Source organism: Protomyctophum parallelum (assembly GCF_964188405.1).
Source record: "Protomyctophum parallelum genome assembly, chromosome: 10".
Taxonomy (NCBI): Eukaryota; Metazoa; Chordata; class Actinopteri; order Myctophiformes; family Myctophidae; genus Protomyctophum; species Protomyctophum parallelum.
This window is the reverse complement of record NC_139704.1, coordinates 29382897-29410093: the sequence shown is the minus strand read 5'-3', so window position 1 is coordinate 29410093 and position 27197 is coordinate 29382897. Positions and strand designations below refer to the sequence as shown.

Genomic DNA, 27197 nt, shown 5'->3' with positions numbered 1-27197 from the left:
ACTATCTTGCTGGCTGACATCCACTCTGCTGTCAGCAGGCAGTTGTGGCCACAGATGGACAGGCCAATGAGGTCTGCAGAGCCAGTGCCCAGGCTCTCCCCACGGAGGGTGACTTTGGTCCAGGCTGTGCCCTGGTTAGGTGAGATGCCCGTGACCAGGGGAGGTTGGCGGGCACGAGACATGGACACAAGGACACTCGGCTCCTCGCAGTTTATAAAAAAGTAATCTTTGGTATTTTCTTTACATCTTTCTCTCCCAAATGAATACCCCTCCCACTCAAAGACCCCTAATTTACCTCCTCTCCATACTTGGTGTACCGTATTGACATCACTTGTGTTGTCACCCAGTGTATAAATACAGGTATATATGCTACTGTGCATGGTATAGGAAGTAGGACAGAGAAAGAAGGTGTGTACTCAGGGTCCAAGACTGTGCCGCGGCTTACCTAGGGCTGTGCATGGAAGTTACCCATGATGATATCTCTGACGTAGGACTCCATATTTGGGCAATGTTTCAGCCCGATCCCACTGCCAATTACTTGATCATGTTCCATTATAAAATATTTTGAAAAATATACGTAGTTTTCTTTCTTGGCCTATTGGTATGCACAAGAGATGTGTCAAATTTTACTTTTTTCAAGATTAGACCCGGACAGACAGACAAACAAACAGATCGAGTCAACTGCATGTTGCTATGCTACGCTGTTTAGTTGCTCTAATTAGAACATTAGTGGACATGTTTATGGTTACCATAAGTGAATGTGTCTGGTTTTGATTATTGGGCATGGAAATACAATTTGGATAGACTATATGTTTTTGAGAAGCACAGCTGAATGTTCATTTGATATGTTACAGTACAAGCTTTAACATGGCAATGCCTTAATCATAAAAAAGACTGCAAGTTTTAAGAATTGTCGATAAATTATTCAATTCAATTCAAAACATTTGCCCAAATATGGAGATGACTGTACTGACTTCATAGATAACTGACTCTGCTAGTACATGTAACCTAATGTAAACAAATATTTATTCACATTCACCAGTGTATAAATACAGTAATCACACTCATTGTTCAGTGATCACATGCCCCAGACATAGGTGTAAAGGAATTATGGTTCATGACCGGAATTCTTACATTGGCCTTGGACTGGCCATCGGTTCCAGCTTCTTCATCGGAAGTAGCTTCATCCTCAAGAAGAAAGGCCTTCTACGCATGGCGAGCAAGGGCTCAATGCGAGCAGGGCAGGGTAGTCATGCCTATCTAAAAGAGTGGCTGTGGTGGGCTGGCTTATTAACAATGGCGGCTGGAGAAGCTGGCAACTTCGCAGCGTATGCATTTGCACCCGCTGCCCTGGTCACCCCTCTGGGTGCCCTCAGCATGCTCTTCGGTGCTGTCCTGTCCTCGTATTTCCTGGGAGAGCGGTTAAACCTGCATGGGAGGCTTGGCTGCTTGCTCAGCATCTTGGGCTCCACCATCATGGTGATCCACTCTCCCCAAGAGGAAGAGATCAATAGTCTTGAACAGATGGCCAGAAAGATGGCTGACCCAGGTTTTGTCGTCTTTGCTACTTTGGTCGTCATCGTGGCTCTGGTCTTCATATTTGTCTTGGGCCCGCGCCACGGTCAGACCAACATCCTGGTGTACATCATCATCTGCTCAGCGATCGGTGCGCTGTCTGTGTCCTGTGTGAAAGGACTGGGCATCGCTATCAAGGAAGCCAACGCTGGGAAGTCCGTGTTCAGCAACTGGCTGGTGTGGATTCTGCTCCTGGGCCTGGTGGCCTGCGTGAGCACACAGATTAACTATTTGAACAAGGCTCTGGACCTGTTTGACACATCCCTGGTGATGCCCATCTATTACGTATTTTTCACCACGTCTGTGCTCACCTGCTCAGCGATCCTGTTCAAGGAGTGGGAGCACATGGGCCCGGATGATGTGATCTGCACCCTCAGTGGCTTCCTCACCATCATTGTGGGCATTTTCCTGCTCCACACCTTTAAAGACGTTAACCTCAGCCTGACCAACATCACCGTGTCCACGAAGAAGGACGAGGAGGTCTTCTCCAAAGCAAACCAACGGCATGGCTTCCCACAGCGTGTATGAACTGTTAGTGCTACACTACACCAGTGATTCTCCACTCAAAACCCCCCATTTTGAAATTCATTGGGCCATGTCAGTTGTCAGACCACCATTTGATATTTCTTTTAAAATATTGGACCCCAATCTACACTGCAAAATTATCATTGTTAATTTAACTCTAAGAATGTACAAATGGAACCACACAGCACTCCCCTACTACCGCCTCCACCACCAATTTGATATTCAACATATAAATCCATTTAGTCTTTTATGTAGGCTTTGTTTTAAAGAAATGCACATTGTAGATATGACAAATATATATATATATGTTATACAAGCTCACAATTTTGGATACAAATGTTGGCCTGTGACCTTGTAGATCTGCTGTTTTTGCTATTTTGTGTTTATTTTATTGTTGTAAATTAACTTCTTTGGAAATGTTTGCCCTAAATGCCTAAGATGGACACCAGGTTTAAAGATGGTGGACAACAACAAGGACATGATGGAAATATGACATTACAATGCAAAATAATTGCGGTTAGCTCAAACAATTGCGATCAGGGCAGGCGATTATGTAATAATTGTTACAGGCCTTACTGGTTATTTCACATTCACAATATCCATGTAACCATGTTGAACAACCCAATGCTTGCTTAAAGCACATATTTATTGAAACATTTTAGTGTTGTTCATTACAGCCATCTTGTGTTTACTTGGGGTACTTCTTTTCATACAGTAGGCATGTCTAACCTCCATAAGTAATGCACTTTTGCTTTAAGTTTGAATATTGTGTAATCAATGTGACAATTTTGTGACTGCAACTTGTTCCTGCTGGTCTCGGACAGGAAAACACTGTAGGTTTGATTGATTGAAACCTTCCTTTCAGGGGAAATCCAGGTTGAAAAGGCCCTCAGCTCTGAACTCGGTAGAATCTGCACCTGGCTTTCTGATAACAAACTATCTTTACACCTGAATCAGAAGTTTGTCTGATTTTAAGTGTACTTTTGTGTTTGTGTGTCAAACTGTCATACACTATAAACAATTTAGGCTATCAGCTGTGCGCAGGCGCATGTGCGCGAGTGCGTGCGCGAGACGTCATTACAATGCTGTGGTACCGAAAACATATATCAGACACCATTATACTTACTTACTCCCTCTTTGTGCTGGATAGCACATAATATAAGGTCTTCACCAATAAACGCCAATGCTGTCTGTCTACTGCCCAGTGCTGCACTTAGCCCCAGGTCCGTCCGAGTTCTTTCATCTCTTTCTCCACAGATCTTCTCCAGGTCTCTTTGGGTCGGCCTCTTTTTCTCTTCCCTGGTGTCCATCTCATGGCTACCCTTGGGATGGCACTTGGGTCCATTCTGCACACGTGACCAATCCACATCCATCTTGTGAGCTTGACAGTGGGGTCAAGCCTGTGCTGCGGACAGGTCTTCAGTGGAGACGGTCATGGGCCAGAATGAGACACCATTACACCACTGATTAATTATTGTAGTAATAATCCAGCAGTGAGACCAGTGTCCATGACGTGCAATGCCCGTTATCGAGTCGGTCGGACCCACAGTTCTCCAGAACCGCCCAAAAAAGACCTCTGCCCGGGCTCTGGACAGGGCCCAGTGTCCATATATGGAGCTGGCCTGTTCTGACATCATTCTGACGTCTGCATACACTCCATATTTGGGCATGCCTCACAAATAATTCTATATATGGGCATAAAAGGGAAAAAGACATAATATCTGGGTGGAGCATTCATTTCCAACTTGCACCATTCCAAGTAGGTAGAGGCTCCAACGGGCACCACTCTAGTAACTATAAATGCACCAAGTCTCTGTGTGTATACATCTGTATGTCTGTACGTCTGTAATCCACGTCATTCGAGAACCGTTAGCCCCACTGACTTCAAATTCGACACACGCATTCCGCACCACAACAGGGAGTGCAGTGCCCGGTGTTGAGTTGGTCAGATCCACGGTTGTCCAGAACCGCCCCAAAAAGGCCTCTGTCCGGGCTCTGGATCGGGCCCCTGCCCGCCCAGGGTCCATTTAGGGAGCCTGTTCTGACCTCACAACACTCCATATTTGGGCATGCCTGACACAGAACTCCATATAGAAATAAAGGGACACAGAGACACATCATTCTGACATCGGGCATAAAAGGGACACAGACATAATATCTGGGTATGGCATGCATATTCAACTTGCATCATTCCAAGTAGGCCAGTGCCCAACGGGCACTGCCGTACAGGCCCCACGGGAACCTCTCTAGTATATTAAAATTGGCTTAAAAAAAGAACGCTGACGTCACCATGACTCAACCATAACCACATAAAGACTTCCCAATGCAGCTATGCCCAAATATGGAGTGTGTTGTCTAACCTCAATGTGTTGTCCTGGCATCAGGCACGACAAATCAGTTAGCAACCTAAAAGGCAGCGTACGAAAAACGGTGTGTTAGCACCTGTGATGTCATGGACAGAGGGCCGGCCTGGAAACTGACTATAAATGAACTTGAAGGGTTGAGTGTCTCAGCATTTTTACTAGAGAGGAAAAGAGGAGGGAAGGTCTCCGGTTGACCACCCTGTTGATCATGGATCATTTGGGAATCCAGCAGCAGGCCCTGCCCGTCAAGGTGGAAAATGAGCCCTTCGAGAGGGTATACCGGACGGGCCCGGTGCTCTGCAAAGGGGGATTTGGAACTGTATATGCGGGCAGCCGGATATCGGATGGCACCCCGGTCGCAGTGAAACATGTCACCAAGAAAATGGTGTACCATTGGGGCGAGGTCGCTAACGGCTCCATGGTTCCCCTGGAGATCCTGCTCCTGAACAAAGTGAGTGCCACAGGGTTTCGTGGGGTCATCCGCCTGCTGGACTACTATGAGCAGCCCGACCGCTGGCTTATTGTCATGGAGCGGCCGGAGCCGTCCAAGGACCTGTTTGACTTCATCAACGAGAGGGGCCACCTGGACGAGGATACGGCCCGGGGCTTCTACCACCAGGTGCTGGAGGCGGTCCTGCACTGCTACGCCTGCAACGTGGTGCACAGGGACATCAAGGACGAGAACCTGCTGGTGGACCTTCGCACCGGGGAGGTCAAGCTGATCGACTTTGGCGTAGCGGCCGTTCTCAAGGACACCGCGTACACAGACTTTAGCGGCACGGCACAGTACAACCCGCCCGAGGCCATCCGCTTCGGCAGGTACCATGGTCGCCCGGCGACGGTGTGGACGCTGGGCGTGCTGCTGTACAGCATGGTGTTCGGGAACTGCCCGTTCGAATTGGAGCAGGAGGTCCTCCGGGGAGAGCTGCACTTCGGACGGCGGGTTTCTCCCGAGTGCCAGCATTTGATCAGGTGGTGCATGGCTCCGGAACCCTTTGAGCGGCCCACGCTGGAGCAGATCTACGACCATGCCTGGATGCGCCGGGCCTTCGCCGCCACGCCCTCCTCGGGATCGGCAGAGTCCTCGACGCAGGAGGGACTCCCCCCTTCATTGGTGTGTCGCCCAGGCTGCGCATAAACCCTGAACATTGAACTTCACAAACACGATGCCTACTAGCCTAACCTCGCGGAAATCATGCCTATAAAACCTAACCCTGTCCACCTGGGTGGAACGCAGAGCAAAAGACATTCCCACCAGGGAAAACGGCAGATCTACAAGCTCACAACGCTTTGTTGTGAGTTTGTAGATTGGCAATTCTCACTACTTCTAAATATTTGTTTTCTAATTCATGAAGTTTCTTACATTTTTCTTTCATTTCTTTATGAAATTACTGAAAAAAAACATTGCATTTGAAAATTTTTAATAATGAAAAAGGTTGTTTGTTTTTTTACATCTGGCCACAAAGGATGGCGACAAAGGATGTGATCTTTTGTGGCCAGATGTAATTTCCTGGGGTCTAGTAGGACTATAGTAAATAATAAAAAATGTAATCGCTATAAAATTGTGTAAAGACATACATATTTAGCCCCCAATTCCCCCCTGTCAAAAATAGTTAAAATCGCTAAAACGAAAGAAAGCAGCAAATGAAAAAAATTGAACACTCATCTTTTACTTTCTCTAATAACTTTTGCCATCGTTCTCTGTGCAACATGACAAGTGCAAGGTGTGATCATTTTGGAAGATAATAATATTAACACTTAAATGAATTTAATTAATTGACAGATACAGTGACACATTACTAGTGCATTGTTTGTCAAAACATTTCCCGTCATGGACCCTCAAATATAATGAACCAAGCCATGGACCATCACTTAATTTTATATGATTTTGAACTTAATCAGAATAGCCAAATGTGATCTCACTCAACGCAGATTCGGCACAAAAATGAGGTCACATTCGTTGTACTTTTATGCCACCAGAATGCGGAATGCCCTACCAACAGACCTCAAGTGTCCCTCCTTCAAAACCGTAGAGCTAACCATAACCATAGAAGAGCACCTGTTTGCAAATGGTAACTGGTCCTATTAACGTCTAATTTGACCATTTGCAGCCGGGTGGTCTTTTGGGGTGGTTTGTATATTATTGTATATGTCTTTAAATGTCTAAATTGAATACATAGGACCACAATGGAACAATATAAGTTAACAATAGAAGGTGTGTCTGAATGTAATGTCCAGGCAAATGAAGTAAATTAGGGTGATAATTTGTCTTGTGTTGTGAGTTTAGCAGAGTGTAGTTATTATGCCTCTGTGAGCAAGCTGCAGGCTCATACAGCGAGGTCAAGTAGCTAATCCTTTGTAGGCAAGTGGCAGGCCCATGCAGACAGCAAGACGACAAGTGAAAAGGTTTTATGAACGCAGGGAGAATGTTTCTAATATCACTGAGGCGTCAGTGTTCTAGCTAAGGCTGTGACTATGGCCTTGGCGTATAGCAGTAGGAAAGTACTGGGAATAAAAGTTCTGCAGCTACTGGGAATGAAAGTAGCCTTTCATTCCCAGTAGCTGCAGGATGGAACACACGTCATGCTCATAGTTGTTCAGGGCAGTGGATTCTCAAAATCCTGAAATGTGGTTCAGGACCCCACATGATTTTGAGGGGCTCCCCAGATGACAGTGAAGTGACAATTTAATGACTTAAGACCTTTTTAATGCCTCAAAAAATTACTTTACTGCATCAAAAGTAAATCAACAAACTATACTATAAAACTGGCCAAACACTGGCCAAATTATCAATAAAAAAGAGGCAGCAATTGTGGTTGCTGATCTATTGCCTATAACCGATCTGCGTGGCATAAACCTTTGTATGTGCACTCCCTAAAGGCCAAGGAGAATCCTTTGCCCTGCATTTTTCACATGTGCCTTTTATAGCACCACCAGGAGGCCGCCTTATGTAAAACACACCTTTTGTGTGTTTTCACACAAATCGGTAAACATGATGTCTATAGAGCTTTGCAGAGCCCCTTTCAGAACGACGAGTGGCCCAGGAAATGAATCCCAATGCATTTTTCCCATAGGCTTTTCTAATAAAAAAGTATTTATTTAAAGACGGTTACGCCGCGGACAAAGCCAACTCGGATCGTGACAAATCATGACAATGAACACAATATTTTGGGCCGATCAAATCATTAGAAAGAAGAAAATAAAGGCAGGAGACAACACTATTTGTTTAGTTTTTCTTCTTATAAATTATTTGATCGGCCCAAAACGTTGTGTTTATTGTCATGATTTATCACGATCCGAGTTGGCTTTGTCCGCGGCGTAACCGTCTTTAAATAAATACTTTAAGAAAAGCTTATGGGAGAAATGCATTGGGATTCATTTCCTGGGCCACTCGTCGTTCTGAAGGGGAGGGACTGCGACGCTCTATAGTCATGTGATCAATGTAATTGATTGATTTTTGAGCGGTGGTAACCGCTCCAATGTGTGGTTTGGGTGTATGTTCTGCCCGTGACGTGGGATACGATGTTGAGAAGCAGTGTAATGGCTGATGTCACCGACTGGCTGTCCCAGATACACATGTCATTATTGTACTCCGTCTTGTTTTGTGGCGAGCTAATAAATACGCATTTCTGTGCCTTTTTGTCTCCGCTAGGCATATAACCTATAGAGGCCAGATAATCACTAGAGGCAGCCTGCATGGGCACGACACGACATTGTGCTTAGTATTAAATATGGTTAAAGTGGTTCAAATCATTGTGAGGCTATTAACTAATTTAGCTGGGGACCCCCTGGAACCCTCCCAAGGACCCCTGGGGATTCACTTCAATCTACCTTAAGCGCTGCCTTAGAACAATGGACACTGTCTCGATACTGTTGTATACTTTTGTAAGATTGGGTTACATTTGTACACGCACAGAGCTAAATTAACACTATGGATTTTACTGTTCAAAACCATTTGCCATTATCAAGCACACATTGTCTGCGTTTAAGGAACTGTTTGTTTTGCTTTCCACAGTCCATGTGCATTCTCATAAGGTTCCTTATCCTGTATTGTGTCTGCTGGTGCATGGTACAAGAATAACCAGCATTATTTTAAGGTGCATCAGAACTGAACTGAGAAGACATTAACATGCCCAAGCATCATAAATGGAAAAAAGGTGACTAGCCCCACCCAGAGCTACCCTCATGCATTTAAAATGTATACTAGCCAGTTTAAATACGGACTCCTCCACTCTATAAGACATTCTCAACATCTGCTTGAAACTGGCAGAGAATAGGAAGTTGTGGTATTTCCAGGCTTCTATAAATAGCTCCCACCACTGACTGCATACATTACTGTTGGACAGACAGAGTGGCCATTCACCCCCCCTCCCCTCAAATACACAACCAAACATCACTTAATTATTTTCCATCAGTGTCAGAAACAAACTAAGGCATGCACAGGCATGACCTCATCCTGAGACAGACATTATGTCATTGGTGATATACTGTAAGTTCCTTTTGGGATCTGAATGCCTGAACCTACTTTTATTTTGGTTTCTCCCTGGATCCTGGCTTTATCTCCTAATCACTTGTTCTTTGTGTCACTCTTCCTCTGTTTCCCTCACTCCCCCCACCTCTTCCTGCAGTGGAATGTGTGCATCTCAGCAAGTCTGTGATGAAAGTGTGGTTAACAGCCAGGGTCTGGTCTGTATGCCCATGAATGTCAAGGTCAAAGTGTGGTTAACAGGGTCTGGTCTGTATGCCCATGAATGTCAAGCAGCTGGAGGGAGGTAGGAGTGAGAGGAAGTTATCCCAGGACTGGCAGCCTAGGAATCATAGTGCAGGAATGGTACAGTAAACACAAATGATACTTCCGGTCCCAGAGGCTGTATTTTATGAAAGCCACGCAAAACACACCTCACTTTGCAAATGGCACCCTGTTTTAGCCTTTATGGAAAGTCTTGCGTTTTTAGATGCTCACACTAGATGGCAGATTTATCTAGACTCCAGGCAGTTTAGAAACCTGAACGATAACATGAAAAGGAGTTAGAGACAGGTGACCCTGACAGATTACAATGTTTTGTGACCTTGTAGTAATCTTATTTCAGCAACACTGGATTTTCTGTCGGTCAGATCATTTAAATAATTCCATGGACGAAAAATGCATGATGCTGTTCTTTCGGGGAGGGCCAGGAAGACCATTAGAGGGGATAGGAGGACTGTTGGAAGGCTTGTAGAAGGGTAGGGTGGGAAACTGCATACAGGAAATGTCTCTTTGGTTGAGTAGCCAAAGTAAATATAATTCAGCTGGCACTTCAGGATATAGCGCCTGGCTTTTATGTGTTTAAGTGCTCTTATGCCAAGTTGCCTGGCTTTTAGCTTCACAATGTACATCTCTGTAACTGTCCCATAAGTGAAAAAACGCCACACTATGGCACCGACACCATTCTAATGTTGCTTCCATGTAAAGAAATCTCAGTGTATTTCTCACGCCTATGTTGTTATGTTGGTACCACACCAACCAACACAGATATAGTATTATGTTGACGATGTCTGAATACAAAAGAAATCTGATCTGATCACGTGAAAATAACAGTGTGGACACTGGATAATGATCAGAAGTCAGAACAAAGCTATCAAGGCCAAATTAGTGCCCTAGTGATTGTCTTTATGGACATGGGTGCACATGGTGGCCAAATGTTCTTACATAAAACATGAAGAAACACAAATTAAACCCAAACACGGTGAATTAACACAAATTGTCAATTATGTACATATACACTACTATAAACCCCCCAAATCCATACATACTAAATCGTGCAAAAGGAGCATCGAACATTGCGAAGTTTGGTAGAGCCGACTCAGCCCCGTCCGAGTTGTAACCCAATAACACAGAATCGTAAATAATGTCAAACCCCATCTCACCCAAACACGGTGAAACAGCATGGATGTACGGAATTGCCAATCCGTGTTATTTAACTGTGTTTGGGTGAGATCGGACTGGTAAATATAAATGTAGGCTGCTATACACATTATGTGCACACAACTCTTCTGGAATTTTGGCCACATAAACCCTATATACTTACATAGTTGAGTGGCATCCCCCACTAGATATTAGGTCCACATTTCCTTATGCACCAAATGTATTTATTTAAAATAGCCAATATCGATATACACGCTCTCACAAACAACATATCACGTTGCAATGCATTGTGAACAATTAAGTATAGATCGGCTATTTTCACAAAATGCTCGTCCCAGAATAGGGACTCTAGGGTTCATGAGGTTAATTGTAACCAACAAAGTAATTAAAGTGACACAAAAGTATCTTTCAGTGTCAAGCTGAATATTGACTTGCTTGTCTATCCAGAATGATGCATGGGGCTGTTCCACCCACCAAAGCTGTTTCTATACATGACCAAAGAGTTTCTATATAAAGATGCAACACTCCCATTAAGTCCCATAGTAACAACCAGTGCCTCCGCCATATTGGAGTGATGACGTAACTTCCGGTTGCTTTAAAATACATAAAAAAGTCACGCTGTACAAAACACAAACTTGTTTTTATCCTATTCTACTCTCATATATTCATTCTGAATGTCAGGGTGCATGTGTTACCGTGCATGCCATGTTTACATGTGTGTTTGAAGTGTTACATAGAAAGTGCTGCCGCCATATTGGAGTGATGCTCCATCTAGTGGTGATTCCAAATATTTGAGGACTGTCACCTCTTTATAATAGAATGTCTTTGACATGACTAGTGTTTCTCCACATGTGGACAGGACCACATCTATGGCAATGTCTTGGGGAGAATGCACGTCCCCCTCAGATGTGTTTAGATTTATATGTCCCAGCAGCTGTTGAACATTAGCCCGACCCCTTCGTTTACTATGGAGCCCAAAGCCAGTCTTTGAGAAAAGACACACATACTCATGTCTTCTTGACCTTTTAGTCCTTTCTCTCCGGTAAATAAATAAAAACGTCTGGGTTTCCGAGGTTACTTTAAAGCTGGCATCCCTATTTTGGGCATGTATGTCATTATACTGTCTGTAGGTGAGACATTTCAAAATATTTCAAAATGATTACAGTTTACAGTTGCAGCTTGATTGAAACTTTCAAAACAACGCTGCCTTTTTCACCACACACATTCCTGTCATCAACAACAAGTGCAGTGTAAACTCCCAAACGGTGGGACACAGAGATAGACGTTAGCTGACTGCAGGCAGGGACCAAAATAATGACATATAGTGTGGCTTTGCATGATGTCTGTACGAAGCCATATGGCCTCACTTACACGGTTGCAACATGCATACATTTGTCTTGTGTCTTGTCCGTGTTTAATGGCCGCCCCCAATGCATTTCCAATGGAAGTCACATGGTTTGACAAAACATTTGTTTGATACGGGGGAGGGGGGCACAACACAGCCATCAAACTAAAATGTTTTGTCAAACCCTGTGACTTCCATTGGAAATGCATTGGGGTGGCCATTAAACACGGACAAGACGCAAGACAAATGTTGCATGCATGTTGCAACAGTGTGAGTGAGGCCTAAGCATCTTGTCTACTAGTGTGTAGTTGTGTACGCTTTCTGGATCAGACTAGAGTCACTAGACGTTGACTAATCTTTCCTTTCATTGGCCAAAGACCAGACAACCTCCCCAGCAGAATGTTCCTGTAAGAACAGGCCCCTTTCCCAAACACACACACACACACACGCACGGCCGCATGCATTCACAGCTGTGCACACACACACACACACACACACACACACACACTACACGTTGTTTGCAATGACATCATAGGAGCGCACAGACATAGGGCTGCCAATTCGTGTCTTTCATGTGGTCGTGTGCCAAATAAATCATCCTTGCTGATTGGCTAGGTCTTTTATCTCCCAAGTTCCCAACAGGAAGTTCCTTAGGGCTCCAGTCTCGACTCTCTAAATCTGTGTCTCATTTGGAGAGGACACTTAACAGCACAGAGTGCATGAGAGCATCATCTTTTGTTTTCTCAGTTGGACATAAAACACTAAAATGTGTAAAACTGCTCATAACCCGTCTTCCAGCAGGTCTTCAGAACCTGTGTCCAGGGATTGTAACCAAACAAGAAAGACGTCTCACTAGCACCGACTTGGTGGTGTTTATTATTTTGCATTTGGTTTTACATAAAGAACACCTAAGGGCACGTCTATTTCCCCAAAAAAACAACACCTGTGCCTACCATAGTACCATGTTTTGGGTTGCTGCTGCTCACATTGTTTGGATAGCATTCTGGTAGAGAAGGGCACTGATAAAATGTTCATGCCTAGACAAGTTTACAAAACAAAAGCTTTGGGATGTTTGAATAGATTAAAACAGCTGTCAAAGAGTCTGTCACACTTCAATAATAATTGGAATACTTGCTGCCATATAAAAACATACATAAAATATATATACTTTAACTACTGAAAAGATTTGTCTACTACACACAACTTAAAAGCCTTAAGCACGGACGGACTACAAGGAGACAAACTTTGTCCTCTCTTTTTTGTGTCTTGAGAAAGAAGGGGGCTTCATGCCTGTTCTCCCACCGGAATTCCTCTCCTGCCATGCTGTGTTTGTGTGTCGGGGGTGGGGGATCCACCCCGACACTTTCTGCACCCCCCATAAACAGCCCCGATGAAATAAACCACGGCGCCCAGGCAGGCGAACACAGACGCGGCCAAGTAGACCTTATACAGGCAAAAGTGCTTGTACTGCTCCAGGTTGCAATAGGAGTTTTTCTTGGTCTTGTAAATCATCACACCTATCGCCGGTAGGTAGAGCACGGCGGCTACCACGTCGTGCACAAAGTTAGTAAGCATCCAGCGGTCCCCGCCCAGGATGGGGACGAGGTCCTGCTTGTCCAGAAGTGTGATGAAGAAAAGGGCGAGGGTGAGGAGCCAAAACAGGACAGCGACGAACAGCACAAAGTGGATGGATCCTTCATATTTATTGGCGGCGATGGTGACCCAAAGCCCAGCTCCACACAGAATCTGCAGGATACGGATGATCCCCATGAAACTTTTCAGGAACCCCAGGAAATTCCTTTTCACCTGCGGCTGGGGAGGTTGGGGTGCCATCTCTCATCCGTTCACTCTCGTTCCCCTTTTCCAAACAGTCAGGGCGGGTGCCTTCTGCCAGCTGCAAACAGCTGGGAAAAAGGAGGGGAAAAAACGGGGGGGAAATAATGGAAGTCTCTGTTGTGCTCAAACGTGGGGCAGAATTAGGGAAAGTCTGATAAAAGAAAGAACTGCTTGTTCTTTCTACAACCCCGGGGTTTTGAAATGAAAATTCTTCTGTTTCGTCTTTTCCGTTTCCTCTGATGAATGCAGCGTAATGTCTGTGTCGGGGGCAGGGAGATGGGAAAGGGGGAGGTTTGTAATTCAAAGCCTGCTCCTCCTTAAGGAAGCTGGAGTTGAATCATATCGACCCTCCAATGCAAACATCTCTCTCTGTAGTAGGCGGCTGTAGGCCCAGTGTTGTCCAATTCTCTCTCTCTCTCTCTCTCTCTCTCTCTCTCTCTCTCTCTCTCTCTCTGTACACTGTACAGACTGTAGGCCTATGTGTGGAAAAGAGAGACACAGAGGGAAAGAAAGACAGACAGAGGAGACAGAGAGACAGATAGCCAGTACACAGAGACAGTTTTCATACAATAGGCTATATACTATTTGATTGCTAATTAAGTTGCAATGTGAGACAATACTCTGTTTACACATTTCTTTATATTGTTTTTATTGTTTTATTTCACACTTGCTTTGCCAATGTAAACATTACGTTTAATCAGGGCTGCCATATTTCAGAAAATGTCAAGAGTGAGACTCTAGTGTCTTAATGTGTTCGACGCCGTCCGAAGGGCGGCGGCGAAAAAAAATAGCCTTTTTCAATGTCGATTTGGCCCGTTTTAACGTTGATATTTAACCTTAACACTGATGTCTTCACCTCCATGCCAGCTGCTCTCCCTGCACTGACAGCCTCCTCATGCTTAAAGTAGAAATGAAAAAGATTCTATCTATCTATCTATCTATCTATGTATGCTCAGACCCAGCCAGCCAGCAAGCCACACACATAGTGCTCAGACCCAGCCAGCCAGCAAGCCACACACATAGTGCTCAGACCCAGCCAGCCAGCAAGCCACACACATAGTGCTCAGACCCAGCCAGCCAGCAAGCCACACGCATAGTGCTCAGACCCAGCCAGCCACACACATAGCTCCGGAGTGGTTGCACCACTCAAAAAATCTTCAAAAAACTGAAGAGGCTACTGGATTGATTGATTGATTGAAATCTTTATTAACAGTTTGTAGAATTTACAGTACATTTTAAGCACAAACTCAATACAAAGACTGTCAACTGTGAGTGGACGACCCAATTAAGCATTACACTTGTTTACAACAGGGTCCACATTGTTCAATTCATCAAAACATTTAAGGACATACAAACATTTAGAGACATACAAATAGACATTTCTCTGTAGGTAAAGAACAGAACAGGAATTCATCATATGGGAAGCAAAAAAGGGAAAAGATACAATATACAGTGAGGGAAAATGGGGTGGGGGGGTGGGGGGGATTCAGATTTTACAGAGGCCAGTTTCGAATTGCAGCCGTCCGTAGGTGCCCTTTGAGAGCGGTTTTGAAGGAGTCAAGGGATTCACATGTCTTAATGACTGTTGGTAGGGCGTTCCACATTTTGGTGGCATAGGAGCGAAAAGAATTTAGTCCCTTGTTTGTGCCGAATCTGGGTTGTACATGGTTTGTTGCACTCCCTCTGGTGTTGTGGGTGTGGACTTCGTTTACATTAAGGAAGTATTTAGACAGGTACATGGGTATCTTGGTGGTGTATCGAATCTTGTGGACCAGACCCATTGCAAGATGCTGTACTCTGTCGTCGACCCTAAGCCATCCCAGCCTGTCAAAGTGGGCAGGGGTGAGGTGGGTTCGGGGGGTGAGGCCAAGTAGGAGCCTGACCAGTTTGTTTTGAGAGGTCTGGAGCCTTGTTTTAAGGGCCTTTGAGGTGCTGTGGTACCAAGAGGTGGATGCATAGTCAAAGAAACCTTGTACGAGGGCTCCTGTTAAGGTCTTCAAGGTGTTTTTGCTGACCAGTGAGGAGATCCTGTAAAGGAATCTTGTTCTTTGATTGACTTTTTTGATTACGTTGGTGGCCATTTTATCATTTTATCATTGGAGATTGGAGAACCTGATTTGGACTTGATCTGATGCAGGACAATGTCACTATGACAGAAAGAGAAGATGGGTCTGGCCACATTCATTCACCCCATAATCTCAGTGGAAATTGGGGAATATGTTGTGAAATATATTTCTTAGTTCAAACATCTGTGGGCTCTCTCTGAACAGAAACAAGTCGCGATGCGGCCCCTCCCCCTTCACTTCACTTCACACACACACACACACACACACACACACACACACACACACACACACACACACACACACACACACACACACACACGACTTTGTCCCTATAACGTGCACGGGCTACTGGCACCGTTCCACTTCCTCATATCACGCAAGAGACGCCACACACCAGTATAGAAGAGAGATAGTCACAGGTCACTTTGACACTTATTACGCGGCGGAGCCGCGGAGAAAATTGTTATTTATAATGCGTGTGAAATGGCATGTGTGGCGTGGTGCGTGGTAAAGGGTTAAATTGCGTGACTGTCACACTCAAAGGGTGAGACATGGCAGCCCTAAAAGCCCCTTTGAGCCACACAGACTTTTGTAATGTATGTTTGATTTGAATTGAGAGAGGGGGGGCACATTAAATATTATTTGAAAAATAAGTTTTACTTTTGCCTACTATGTCTTTTTGTTATTAAGTGTTATTTAAGGCCTACATATTATATAATCTAAGGTGGTTTCATTATTTTTGTTTCACACACTTTTGTTTCACACACCAAAGAGCTAGTCACATAATGTCACATTGACGTGGGACAACCTGCCGGGAGGGTCGATTCCTGTCCCGATTGACGTCATTGGATTACTCCCGCTGGCCAAACTCGCGAATAGCCGATCTGCAAGCTCACAACGCGTCACGTCGCGACGCGTTGTGAGCTTGCAGATCGGCTATTCTCGGCACTGGACACCGCTACGTGGCCGAGGGGCGGAGCAAAGCAGCGATGCGCCGCCCTTCCAGCACCAGTTATTAGTGGGAATAAAGCCCGTGGCCGCCCACAAAGGAGGGAACGGACGGTGTGTGTGTGCGTCTCATCTATAATTCTATAGCTCTCATTGGTTAGTCGGTCGCCAGTGGTAACCGAGTCCGACCCGACACCAGTCCGGATCAGATTGCAGGTCATAACAGTGTAGTAGGCTACACAAATACAGTGTCACTTGTCAGTATTGGCCATAATTACAGTCGCATTGTTTGTCTTTAGCACATAGACGATAGTCACATTTAAAAGAACAATGTTGTAGGAGCGAATTGCTTTGGAAACAGAAGTTCCTTTTGGGGGTAAGTCGAAATCTGACGTGTTCACTCAATTTTCTTATTCATTACGTCGAGTCCTCCCGTGACCTATGTTTTACACAACCTGAGTCTGCATGCTGTAGTAAATGCTCCGTATGATTAGCCATATGGTTCACAAGACGCTCGATTACGTCATGTTTCAGAGCTACAGTATGACATACTGTCAAAATGGTACATGTTATCTGTAGGCTGTAGCCTTTTGTTTGGAGACAAAGAAAACCTGAGCAGCTGGCGGTTTCTCTGGTATGCTATGGCTATTACGTTAGAAAACGTAAGCCGGTTGAATCTTCGTCTGTTTCAAAGACAAACGCATGTCAATAATGTTGGCCTCGGGGAGGTCACAAGGGCTAGTCAATAATTAAATTCCAAGTAGCTTTATTGGCACGAGAAAACATTTGCTTGCATTGTCAAAGCAAGTGACATACGGTATACAAACATTACAACAATGCATGAAAACTAGAAGAAATGTGTAAACAGTTGTCACAGTCACTCACATTGCAACTTGGAAGACCATAGCTTACAAAATATAGAAATGTTAATTTGCTATGGCAAGGGTAGCTTGGTATAAATCTCTTTGAAACAAATTACATCAATAATAACACCTTTTACAAAAAAATATTTATAAACCACTTTGAGATGCAATCTGCATTGTTCTGCAACACAACATAACATTGTCATCAAATCTATTGGCCTGTGGGGTTACATTTACAGGAGAGCTGCATGACCCTGACCCTAGATTAGTCAGAGCTGTTGTAGTCCAATAGCTGTTGACACTCATTAGCAGAAAAACTAGCAATCACTATCCTAGTTATTCGGCAAACGAACACCTGTCTGTCACTGTCCCACTGCAAACCATGTAATGTAACTAAGAAGAGAGAGCAAGCACAGCTCTCCTCGTTCCTAAAGTAGGATTAAAGAATCTGAGCAGTTGTAGTCACAGTCACTGTGTACAGTAGGTTCTCACATCTATCATGCTGTTGTTGCATAATAGTTAGTTACATGATAACTTCCCTCTCTCTCAACCTGTCTTCCTGTCTTACTATTGAGAGACTCGCCTACACTATCAAACGTGAAAGTCAGATTTTCTATGAAATATGTGGTCTTACATCTTCCATGAAAAGGCTTGTTGTCCTGACGGTGTTTACTTCTTGTTAGGTATGGGCTGATACCAAGATGAATACTTTAATAGTTTTAATTAAAGGACTGTAAGTCTGAGAACATGAGACCAAAGTTAGACCCAAATGTAGTGCTGTCTTTACCTTTAAAATGAGTGAATTGCCCTTTAAATCCTCAAGTTACCAAGACAGCTTATTGAACAATAAAAAAATTGAAAGCCCTTAAAAGTAATTTGAAGACGCAGACGCAAGAAACTTAGGAGAAGTGTTAAACAATTTTTTAACAATATTTTAGTAGGTAGGCCTATTAGTCAATTTACAGAGAAAAGTGTTTCGGATAGTACATTACAAAATAATTTAGAGTGATAATCCAACACCGAATTCTCTTCTCCTGAGCATTGTTCATGGCTTAGTACTGGAGATGACGTCAGTTTGTTGACATTAATCATTGGCTGGAGATGATTCCATGTCTGCGATGTCGGATGACCAGGTCCACGGTTGGCGATGGTTGGCGAGTGCTCATTGGTCCAGCACATTGATTGATGGTGAAGGCGTCGTGACGTAGCCGTCACAAGATAGGAAATGTGTCGACTCCTCAGTTGGGTGCGTTGCCCTGGCAACCTGACTCTCTTAATGGCTCCTCAACTCTCAACAAGGTCATGTGCCTGATAAGAATGGCAGCTGTGTGCAGAATTAAAAACAGCGCCTACAGTATAGCCAGCTTACTGACTGGGGAAAGACAGTGAGCGGCAGAAATGTATCTTATAACTGATAAAAATAGGCAACAGGACGGCGACAAAGTGACATGACATATGGGAATGCGATGAAAACATATTTTGGTCATAAACATGGTGCAAACACCGAAACAGGACCTAGGCCAAGGGTAACGATGATATGGGCCTATCTGTGCTGACAAACAGGATATGGGGAAGTGTCAAACTTGACATGATATGTAAACAATAGAGTAAGTGCAGACAGGAAACGAGGAGAGAGAGACGGGGAGTGACAGTTCGTCAGGTCATCCAAATCCTATTCACTTATTTGTGAATGTGAAATGTGTGGTAAAATGGTGCCTTCTTTTTTATTGCACCTTTATCCGAAGCACTTTACAATGTGCATTACATTCACTGTCACACACACATTTACACATCGACAGCAGAGGAAATCTGGAGCAGTTAGCGATTCAGTGTCTAGCTGCCTCTGGGTTAGTGTCGACACTTTGACACTTGTAGAGGCAACTGCGGCTTGAACTGTGAAGCTTCCAATTCCAAGAAGTGGCTGCTCTAACTCCTGAGCCACTGCCTAGGCTGCTACGGCTGGGCTGAACGTTGGTACCTGTGATATGGACTAGGCCCTATAGAGCGTTGCAGTCCCGCCCCCTTTCATGACAACGCCAGGCCCAGGAAATAATTCTCAATGCATTTTTCCCATAGACATTTCAAAAAGTATTGATTTAAAGGACCTATAACATAAAATTAAACTTTTTCAATTTCTTTTGTGTTTTTGAGGCTCCCATATGTGTTTTCTATCCCCATAAATAACAATTTGAACAATCAGGCTTTCATATCATATGGGTGCTTTAATGGAAATTGCTCTCAGGAAAAGCTCAACTGATTTTGTCCTCATCGTGATGTCATCAATGTCACCCTACTTTGTATAATTCCTCCTCTTCTTCAGTCTTCAGTTCAAAATTTACATTTCCACTTTGTTTAAAATGTCCACCATTGTTGATTTTCCAAGCTGGCATGGAATGGAAACAAGCCTGGTTTTATCTAGCATCAGTATTATAATGACTCAAATATTAAATAAGTTGCATATCAGCACTCCCACCACCTCAGGACATTGTGGTACTGCAGCTAAAACTGCTTTCAAAGTCCAGAAAGAAAGGACTCAGAGTGGTGATTGATGCTCGAACCATTAGAAAACTTTGAGGGACATAGACAATATGATATTAAATATTAAAAGCTGTTTTAAAATGCATGTTATTTGCGCTTTAAAGACCTTTTAAGCGTCGTACAAAGCCAACTCGAGTTGTGACAATCATGACAATAAACACTATTTTGCCGTTTTCTTCTTTCTAATTATTTGTTCGGCCCGAAATGTTTTGTTTGTTGTCATGATTTCCCACAACTCAAGTTTACTTTGTACGAGGCTTAAAAGATCTTTAAATAAATACTTTTTGAAATGTCTATGAGGAAAATGAACAGGGAATCATTTCCTGGAACCTGGTAGGGGGCGGGACTGCGACGCTCTATTCATACAAACCCCTCATAAAAAAGGTTACCCATCCAGAATAGCATTACTGTGTGCCGGACATTTTTTGGGTGTATGTAAAAATTCACACTCGTGTGAAGTCGCTCTTATCATCATACATGCACATTCCGGCCTATAACAATTGGTGTCCTCACTTTTTGTCATTCCGGCCAATCACAATTGGTGTCTCACTTTTTGTCATTCCGGCCAATCACAATTGGTGTCTCACTTTTTGAGTGTCCTATATTCTATATTCAGCTATAGTGTAAATTTGTCTTACACAAACATTCTATTCCCATTGACAATGAATGGAGAAATGGTCATATGTAGACGAGGAAATCGGCAATGTTTGATGATGTATGATGATAAGAGTGCCCCTCACTTCAGACAGGTGTGGTTTTTATCCTCAATATGTACTTTGCTCAGCCAATTAACTCATAGCTAAAATTCACACAAACAGACAACGCTGGGCATAGGAGGATGTGTTTTTGTATCACGAGAAGCTTTTAAGAGACAGTCTTGTTTTAATTTCCCCCATCAGAACAGAGCCAGTGTGTGGTTAGGATGGACACCCAGGCCTCTTCCCATCCGTCCTCCACGGTGGCTGGTCCCGCCATGATGACGTGGCGTCTTGCTGAGCGGAGAGGCAGGAAGGCCGGCTCGGGGAACATCTTCGGCGGAGTGAACCTGTGGCAGCTTCAGAGGTTGTTCAGAGCGGCGGGGGACCAGGATGCAGAGCAGAGGGCCCAGCTGGTCTGGGGCCACGGGGACGAGGCTGAGCTGGCTCAGGCACTGATAGGGCTGAGGGCCCGGAGCCGGCGGCGGGGCCTTAGAGCCGAGACGAGAGACGCACTGGGCTCACGCTGGCTGCAAGCCTTCAATCACCTCAGGTAGAAAAGCTAAGAGGTTGATGATTGTGCATGCCAACATGTGCATGCTGCTCATGCATGCGGAATTAGTCTCATGCATGCACACGCCCACACGCACACTTTTGAATGCCTGCTGAGTAAGCCAAGCAAATACGTGAGATCTTCTGAGAACTTATGTAAACCTTATGAAATTGCGAACATAACGCCACTGGAACAATCTAAAGCTTAACATTGAGTTCAATACCTGCCTGAACTCAATGGCTTTTAAAGCCTCTTGAGTCTTAATACAATAAGGTTTCAACAAAAGTCTCTTTGTTGTTCAGGATTGGTGAGGTTTCACCAAGCAGCCAGGCAAAGGACCCTGTGGAGGACAGTAACTCAGCGGGAGGAGGACATGGTAACCCAGAGCCACGATCATGGACGCTGAAAGGGACAGAAAGAGGAGGTGCCGAGGCCACAGATAGTCAGGGACCAGCAGGGACCCCTGAGAGACCATCCAGGACAGGGTTAAGGAGAGGAAGAGAGAAAGACCCAGAGAGATACCTTCACCGCATCCTGCATAAGCTGCATTGACATGAAAACGAGACCTCCGGAGAGGTGGAACTCGATCTGTCTCATTTTGACTGTGTCTACTTGAAACAGTCAGATTGTTGTACTGCAACACTATTCAGATGTTTTGGTACCAGTATGTATGCACACTTAACCACTTAAGCCCGATTTATTTTGCATGAGACAAATAGCAAAAATTCCTGAACGATGTTCCACTCAAATGTTGCGTATGATATAAGTCGAGTCCTGAATTTGCAATATTTATATATATTGCACTAGAGAAATGCCTTTATATCAAACTGGCGGTTGGTAAAATAGATATATTTTACACTGATAATGTTGACCTAGTAGTTCATACTTCATAGCGCCTCACGATGCAACATGCTGTGAGCTTGTAGATGTAGTTGTTTTTGCAATTGGTCGTACGTCAAAGTATATAGGACTTAAGTGGTTAATATATTGGCAGAATCTGGAAAAATAGTTTGGGTTTTTCTGTTGCCATTCAGTGAGAGGTCATGAAATCACTTCTGGTTGGCACAAAAGCAACATAAAGATGGACAATATTTGGACTTACCGTAATTTCTGGACTTTAAGCCGCACCTGAATATAAGCCGCACCAGCCAAATTTAGGGAAAATCCCATATACAAGCCGCACCGGACTATAAGCCGCACCGGACTATAAGCCGCAGCTACGTTAGCTCAGAGCCTGAGATGGCTCTGCGTTAGCTGTAAAAATCCATAGATTAGCCGCACCGTTGTATAAGCCGCAGGGTTCAAATCATGGGTAAAAAGCCGCGGCTTATAGTCCGGAAATTACTATAATTATAGAGGTAGCTATTGTATAGGCCCTAGGCCTATAAAATAGCTACATCTATCCACCAGAAAACCACACCCACTGCTATGCCCTACTATAGGGCATAGCAGGAGTATGTTATCTCTCCTAATGGTACCAACATCAATACAGCATGGAATTGTGTAGAAAAATGGAGCTTGATATGAAAAAGGTTAAAAACCACTGCCCTATACTACAGTACACCCATGGTTCTGCCAAAGTTCAACATTGCTTTATTTAATAAATATCCTGTTTAGTTGGAGAAAGAAAGAGTATACAAATGTTGCACAGCTGTTGGGGAAAAGCAACATGGATTGCAGAACAGTAAGGGTAAAGTGCATCACAGTGTTAAGGACCACAGCAGTCCAGTGTTCTGACATGTATAGCTTTTTATTGTCATTGTACACTTGACATTAGGCTGCTGACCATTTACCAAAGCATACAGGTGGTTACAACTATAATAGGCTTAGGCTCTGTGCACATAACGCCAGTCCTCATGGGCTTCCAGAAGGTGGCATAACTGTTTCAGGTTCCCATAGCTTCATTTGATATTTGATTCAGCAGAATATTTGAACGGGGAACACACACAAAAGTGTTATTTGTCATTCCTGTTCAAATCTGCAGCAGTACCAAGTTATGGGACACTGAACCGGAACAGGAGACGGGGAAAACCTGGGAACACTACATCTCAGAGCCAAATGTTGTACTTTTTATTTCACTACAATTACAGCATTTGACAGCTTTGGTCACTTGTTACTTTCCTACCTATGTCATAGTCATACTTTGACTATTCAAAAGAAAAAAAGCCTATTACAGGGCACCGCGTTGTGAGCTTGTGCTATTTAACAAGCTTGACAATTTACAATTTGAGTACCCTGGTACTGTAAGTATATTTTGATGCCAATACTTTTGTACATCTTGTTTAATCAAATTCAGTTCATGCAAATGTTATTGTTCTTTGTAATTGGTATTTGACAATCTTGTACAATATATTCTCTTAAAAGGTCAAAAACTAAATATTTCTTGATGATTTGGTTGCAGTTTGATTAAATGACTTGGAGTATTTACATCCGCAGTTGTCTTGGAAAAAAGGCTTTACACAGCAAAAATGAGAAAAAAGAAAAGCAAAAGCATAAACGTAAAACGTACATTAAAATAATAGCAAAAACATAAAACAACATTAGAATAATAGCAAAATAGGCAGTGAATCAGGCAAAAACAGTGAGGCATGAATTACAACACAGATTTAAAAATCAACTGAAAGCAATATATTAGTTAGTAGATTACATTTCAACATGACCTTTTTATTCTGCTTCACAATGTTCACTATAGCTTTCGGTAAAGGTTATTTTCCAGCGACTGGACCTTTAGCTGCTCCACCTTTTTTATCCGAGCTGGGGCATCCTCCTGAGTACAGGCTTTTAGAGTTTCTTCATTCTAGCTAGGCAGATAATAAAACACAAACAATTCAGTGTCAAAATGTTGTGAGCAGACAGAAGAATAAGAAAATAAGTCATAGATGGAACTAGGCTACACTACACTAAGCTAACTTAATTGTAGGCTATAGGCATTTTCAAGTCATTTTCAAGTCTTGATAGTGACAGTTAAGAGAGGAGACATGGAATGGCTGGGTAGAGATGGGTTAAGAACATGCAGAAAAATGCCTCAGATTGAAGTCGAACTTGGACCGGCTCCGAGTGGTCCGAGTGGAATAGTAAGAGAGTGGCGACACGCTTTGATCTTGCAGCAAAGCGGTTGCCTATGGGCTAGTTCCAAACATTGGAACTATCCCATTGAGATAGAATGAGCACTTCCGCATTCCATTGTTACAATGGGAGTCTACGCTCATACTATTCCACTTGGGGTGGCTGTGCAAGGATTGAGCATTAATGATGTGCGCCCTCTACCAGGTGAGCATGAGTCACCAGGGTACCTCTGGCAATCTCCACCTATATATTCAATTAGCTCCGTTTGGAACCTCAATATCTACGCTGCTACGCTTTAGCTCCAAGATGAGGTTCGGCGGAAAGCTATCCCTGCACAGATCGAAATGGAGTCGTCGAGCCTGTCCACAAACAGTGGATTAAACCCCTTTCGCAGTATTTCTTCCAAAAAGTAAAGGTATCAGAACCAAGATACAGTTGATAAACGATAGGCACGTAACATTTTAACATGGGCATCAAACAACCGCTTATAAAGCGGTTCTTTGTCAGCCGTACCATGTTTTCCCCGGTTTTCCCAATGCAATCTTATGGAAGCAGTATACTTACTGTGCCTGATTAAAGTGGTTGTTTCATGCCTATGTTAAAATGTTACGTGCCCCTATGTTAAGTTTATGAACTGTATCTTAGTTCTGATACCTTCACTATTTGGGGAAAATACGGCGAAAAGGGTTTAATCCACTGTTTGTGGACGGGCTTGACTCCATTTCGACCTCTGCAGGGATAGCTTTCCGCGGAACCTCATCTCGGAGCTAAATCGTAGCAGCATAGATATTGAGGTTCCAAACGGAGCTAATGTTCTCGAAGGTGACATAACCTGTTCGACAGTCAATCCACAAACAAAACTAGCATCATTTGTATTGTTGACCTATTTCTAAAATATTAGCGCAACTTTCGTTGACCCCGGCTCTATCACATGGAACTATTTTTTAGGCGTAGTGGTATGGACACAAAAACTACGCCTCAATCACTAATCATAATCACTACGCCTAAAACATAGTTCCATGTGATAGAGGGGTCAAAAATGAACGAAGGTTGCACTAATATTTTAGAAATAGGTCAACAATACAAATTACGTTAGTTTTGTGGATTAATTTACTTTTACTGCATGGCCCCCTGTGCCACCACAAAATGACCAGAACTACTTAAGATTTCGCCAAAACCAGAGCAGAACTCCCACCACAGGACTCAGGCAATCAATTAATACAGTTGCAACCATTATATTAATGGCAAGTATTTCATACAGCAAAATCTGAACTATCCCTTTAAGGAAGTTGTTGCACATGTTTTTTTATTTTTTATCAAACAAACACATTGCAGATAGAAAGAGAATAATTCAAGCTTTCGATCCATACAGCTGCAATGTTGGTGAGTTTGAAGTTATTTAATACAATTAGATAGGATGTTTCTGTGGATGAATGGGCTGTCTATGGGAAGTTGCACCTTTTAATTCAATCAATAAACACCAATTCCCATGTTTCGCCAGAAGATGGCGCCAGAACATCACTAATATAGGCTACTGATGATGAGAGAAACGTTCTATCTGATTGATAAACTCACTTGCCACTCACTTTATGCATGCATGCATGCATAAAGTGTATCATACCCATTAGGCCAATCAACTCTTCATTCTATCACAGAGGAAATGTTATCATTCATGCATTTAACACACATTTAACTATTTCAGGGTAGTGCATGCCAGAGTACACGAGAACACTGGTGCATGCATGTCCACATCACACCCCCAATTACCCAGGTGTAAGCAGTTCACTGATTGGCTCTTGCCCTAGAAGAACCTGTCCTACATTATCCTTTCTTTTGCCCTAGAAAAACCTGCCCTACATTATACTGTCTGATATTTTGTGTGCACACTGAGTAAGGTAGTAACTGATAGTTATGTTTGTTTTGGAACTGGTCACTGGTGTTCATTTTAGTTAGTTTGTGTCAAACTCAAACCTCACTAAACCTCACCTGAGTTCAAGCCTTTGTAAGTTTGTTAACTCTAACCACACTACATTACAGCACAAATGGTAAAGCAACTGAGCAGATGTGGTTCTTAAGATGACAAAATATTTATATATTGCACTTTTGTTTAATTTTAACGAGTTAATCTTCAAGTAAAGTTAGCATCAGGCCTAATTGCACATTGCTTTCTTTCACAGCTCGCCATGAAGCATCTCTTTTTGCTGGTCGTGTTGTTGCAGTGTCCTGCAGCCAGTGGATTATTTGAGTGGCTCAAGCAAACGGAGTCTCTTACAGCTGCCACTCCAACACCACAACAGCAAGCTCCCGAAACACGCACAGGAGATGTCCCTTTTGAGATGGCTGTTGCAGATGAGAAGTTCTTGTCTGAAGGAAGGCAGATGGACCTCAGCCCTTTGGATAGCTGTCATTCATGGGTATTTTTGACAGGGAATGCATAGCCTACTGCAAAGAATAGCAAACTATATAAAAATGTTCTCATAAGAATTCAAAATTTGTGTTGTCACTGTTCGCCATCAATCACTGTGGTACCTATCACTTTAACATTGCTGCAGTGATTTGTATAAGAGTATATTGATTGCAAGTGGGCTCTCAAATAATTGGCAGAACACAAGACTTTGTTAACATTACTATATATGCATGTCTATGCATGCATGGTTCCTAGTACTGTATGAATGGCACTTAAGAATTCTTTCTTTAAAACCTAGAGAAAATGAGATGTTACAAGTAAAAAAGAGCTTTAAGTAGGCCTACCGGTATACTATGTTTAATTTGATAATCAAATCGGAAACACAATCAATTTGATCATTATAATACACACAGCCCAGCTGGCAGCTGCTATGTTAAGTGGTAAGATGGGAGGTGATTTTCTCATATGGAAAGGTTTGGGAATCACTGGTAAGAAGTTCTGTTGTGTCCCAG

The 27197-nt window shown here is 43.4% G+C and overlaps 3 protein-coding genes and 1 pseudogene across 4 annotated transcripts; 3 read left to right on the top strand and 1 right to left on the bottom strand.

Moving 5' to 3' along the window:
- Nucleotides 1–1110: 1110 nt before the first annotated feature.
- LOC310865775 (magnesium transporter NIPA2-like) lies at nucleotides 1111–4539 on the top strand (annotated as a pseudogene). The gene is made up of 2 exons: nucleotides 1111–2106; nucleotides 4485–4539. The product of its transcript is annotated as a magnesium transporter NIPA2-like (transcript).
- A 132-nt stretch (nucleotides 4540–4671) lies between these two features.
- On the top strand, nucleotides 4672–5601 carry LOC310865774 (serine/threonine-protein kinase pim-3-like; the record flags this gene model as incomplete). Its single annotated transcript, XM_083774981.1, has 1 exon — nucleotides 4672–5601. The coding sequence occupies one exon, from the start codon at nucleotides 4672–4674 to the stop codon at nucleotides 5599–5601; it is 930 nt and encodes a 309-aa protein (XP_083631107.1).
- Nucleotides 5602–12556: 6955 nt separating this feature from the next.
- Nucleotides 12557–13881, bottom strand: marveld1 (MARVEL domain containing 1). The gene has a single exon (XM_083774348.1). The coding sequence runs from the start codon at nucleotides 13544–13546 to the stop codon at nucleotides 12998–13000; it is 549 nt and encodes a 182-aa protein (XP_083630474.1). The 5' UTR covers nucleotides 13547–13881; the 3' UTR covers nucleotides 12557–12997.
- Nucleotides 13882–16689: 2808 nt separating this feature from the next.
- avpi1 (arginine vasopressin induced 1) lies at nucleotides 16690–22107 on the top strand. Its single transcript, XM_083774259.1, has 3 exons — nucleotides 16690–16939; nucleotides 20864–21212; nucleotides 21515–22107. Exons 2-3 carry the CDS (start codon nucleotides 20887–20889, stop codon nucleotides 21762–21764), a joined length of 576 nt encoding a protein of 191 aa, XP_083630385.1. The 5' UTR covers nucleotides 16690–16939; nucleotides 20864–20886; the 3' UTR covers nucleotides 21765–22107.
- Nucleotides 22108–27197: the final 5090 nt, after the last annotated feature.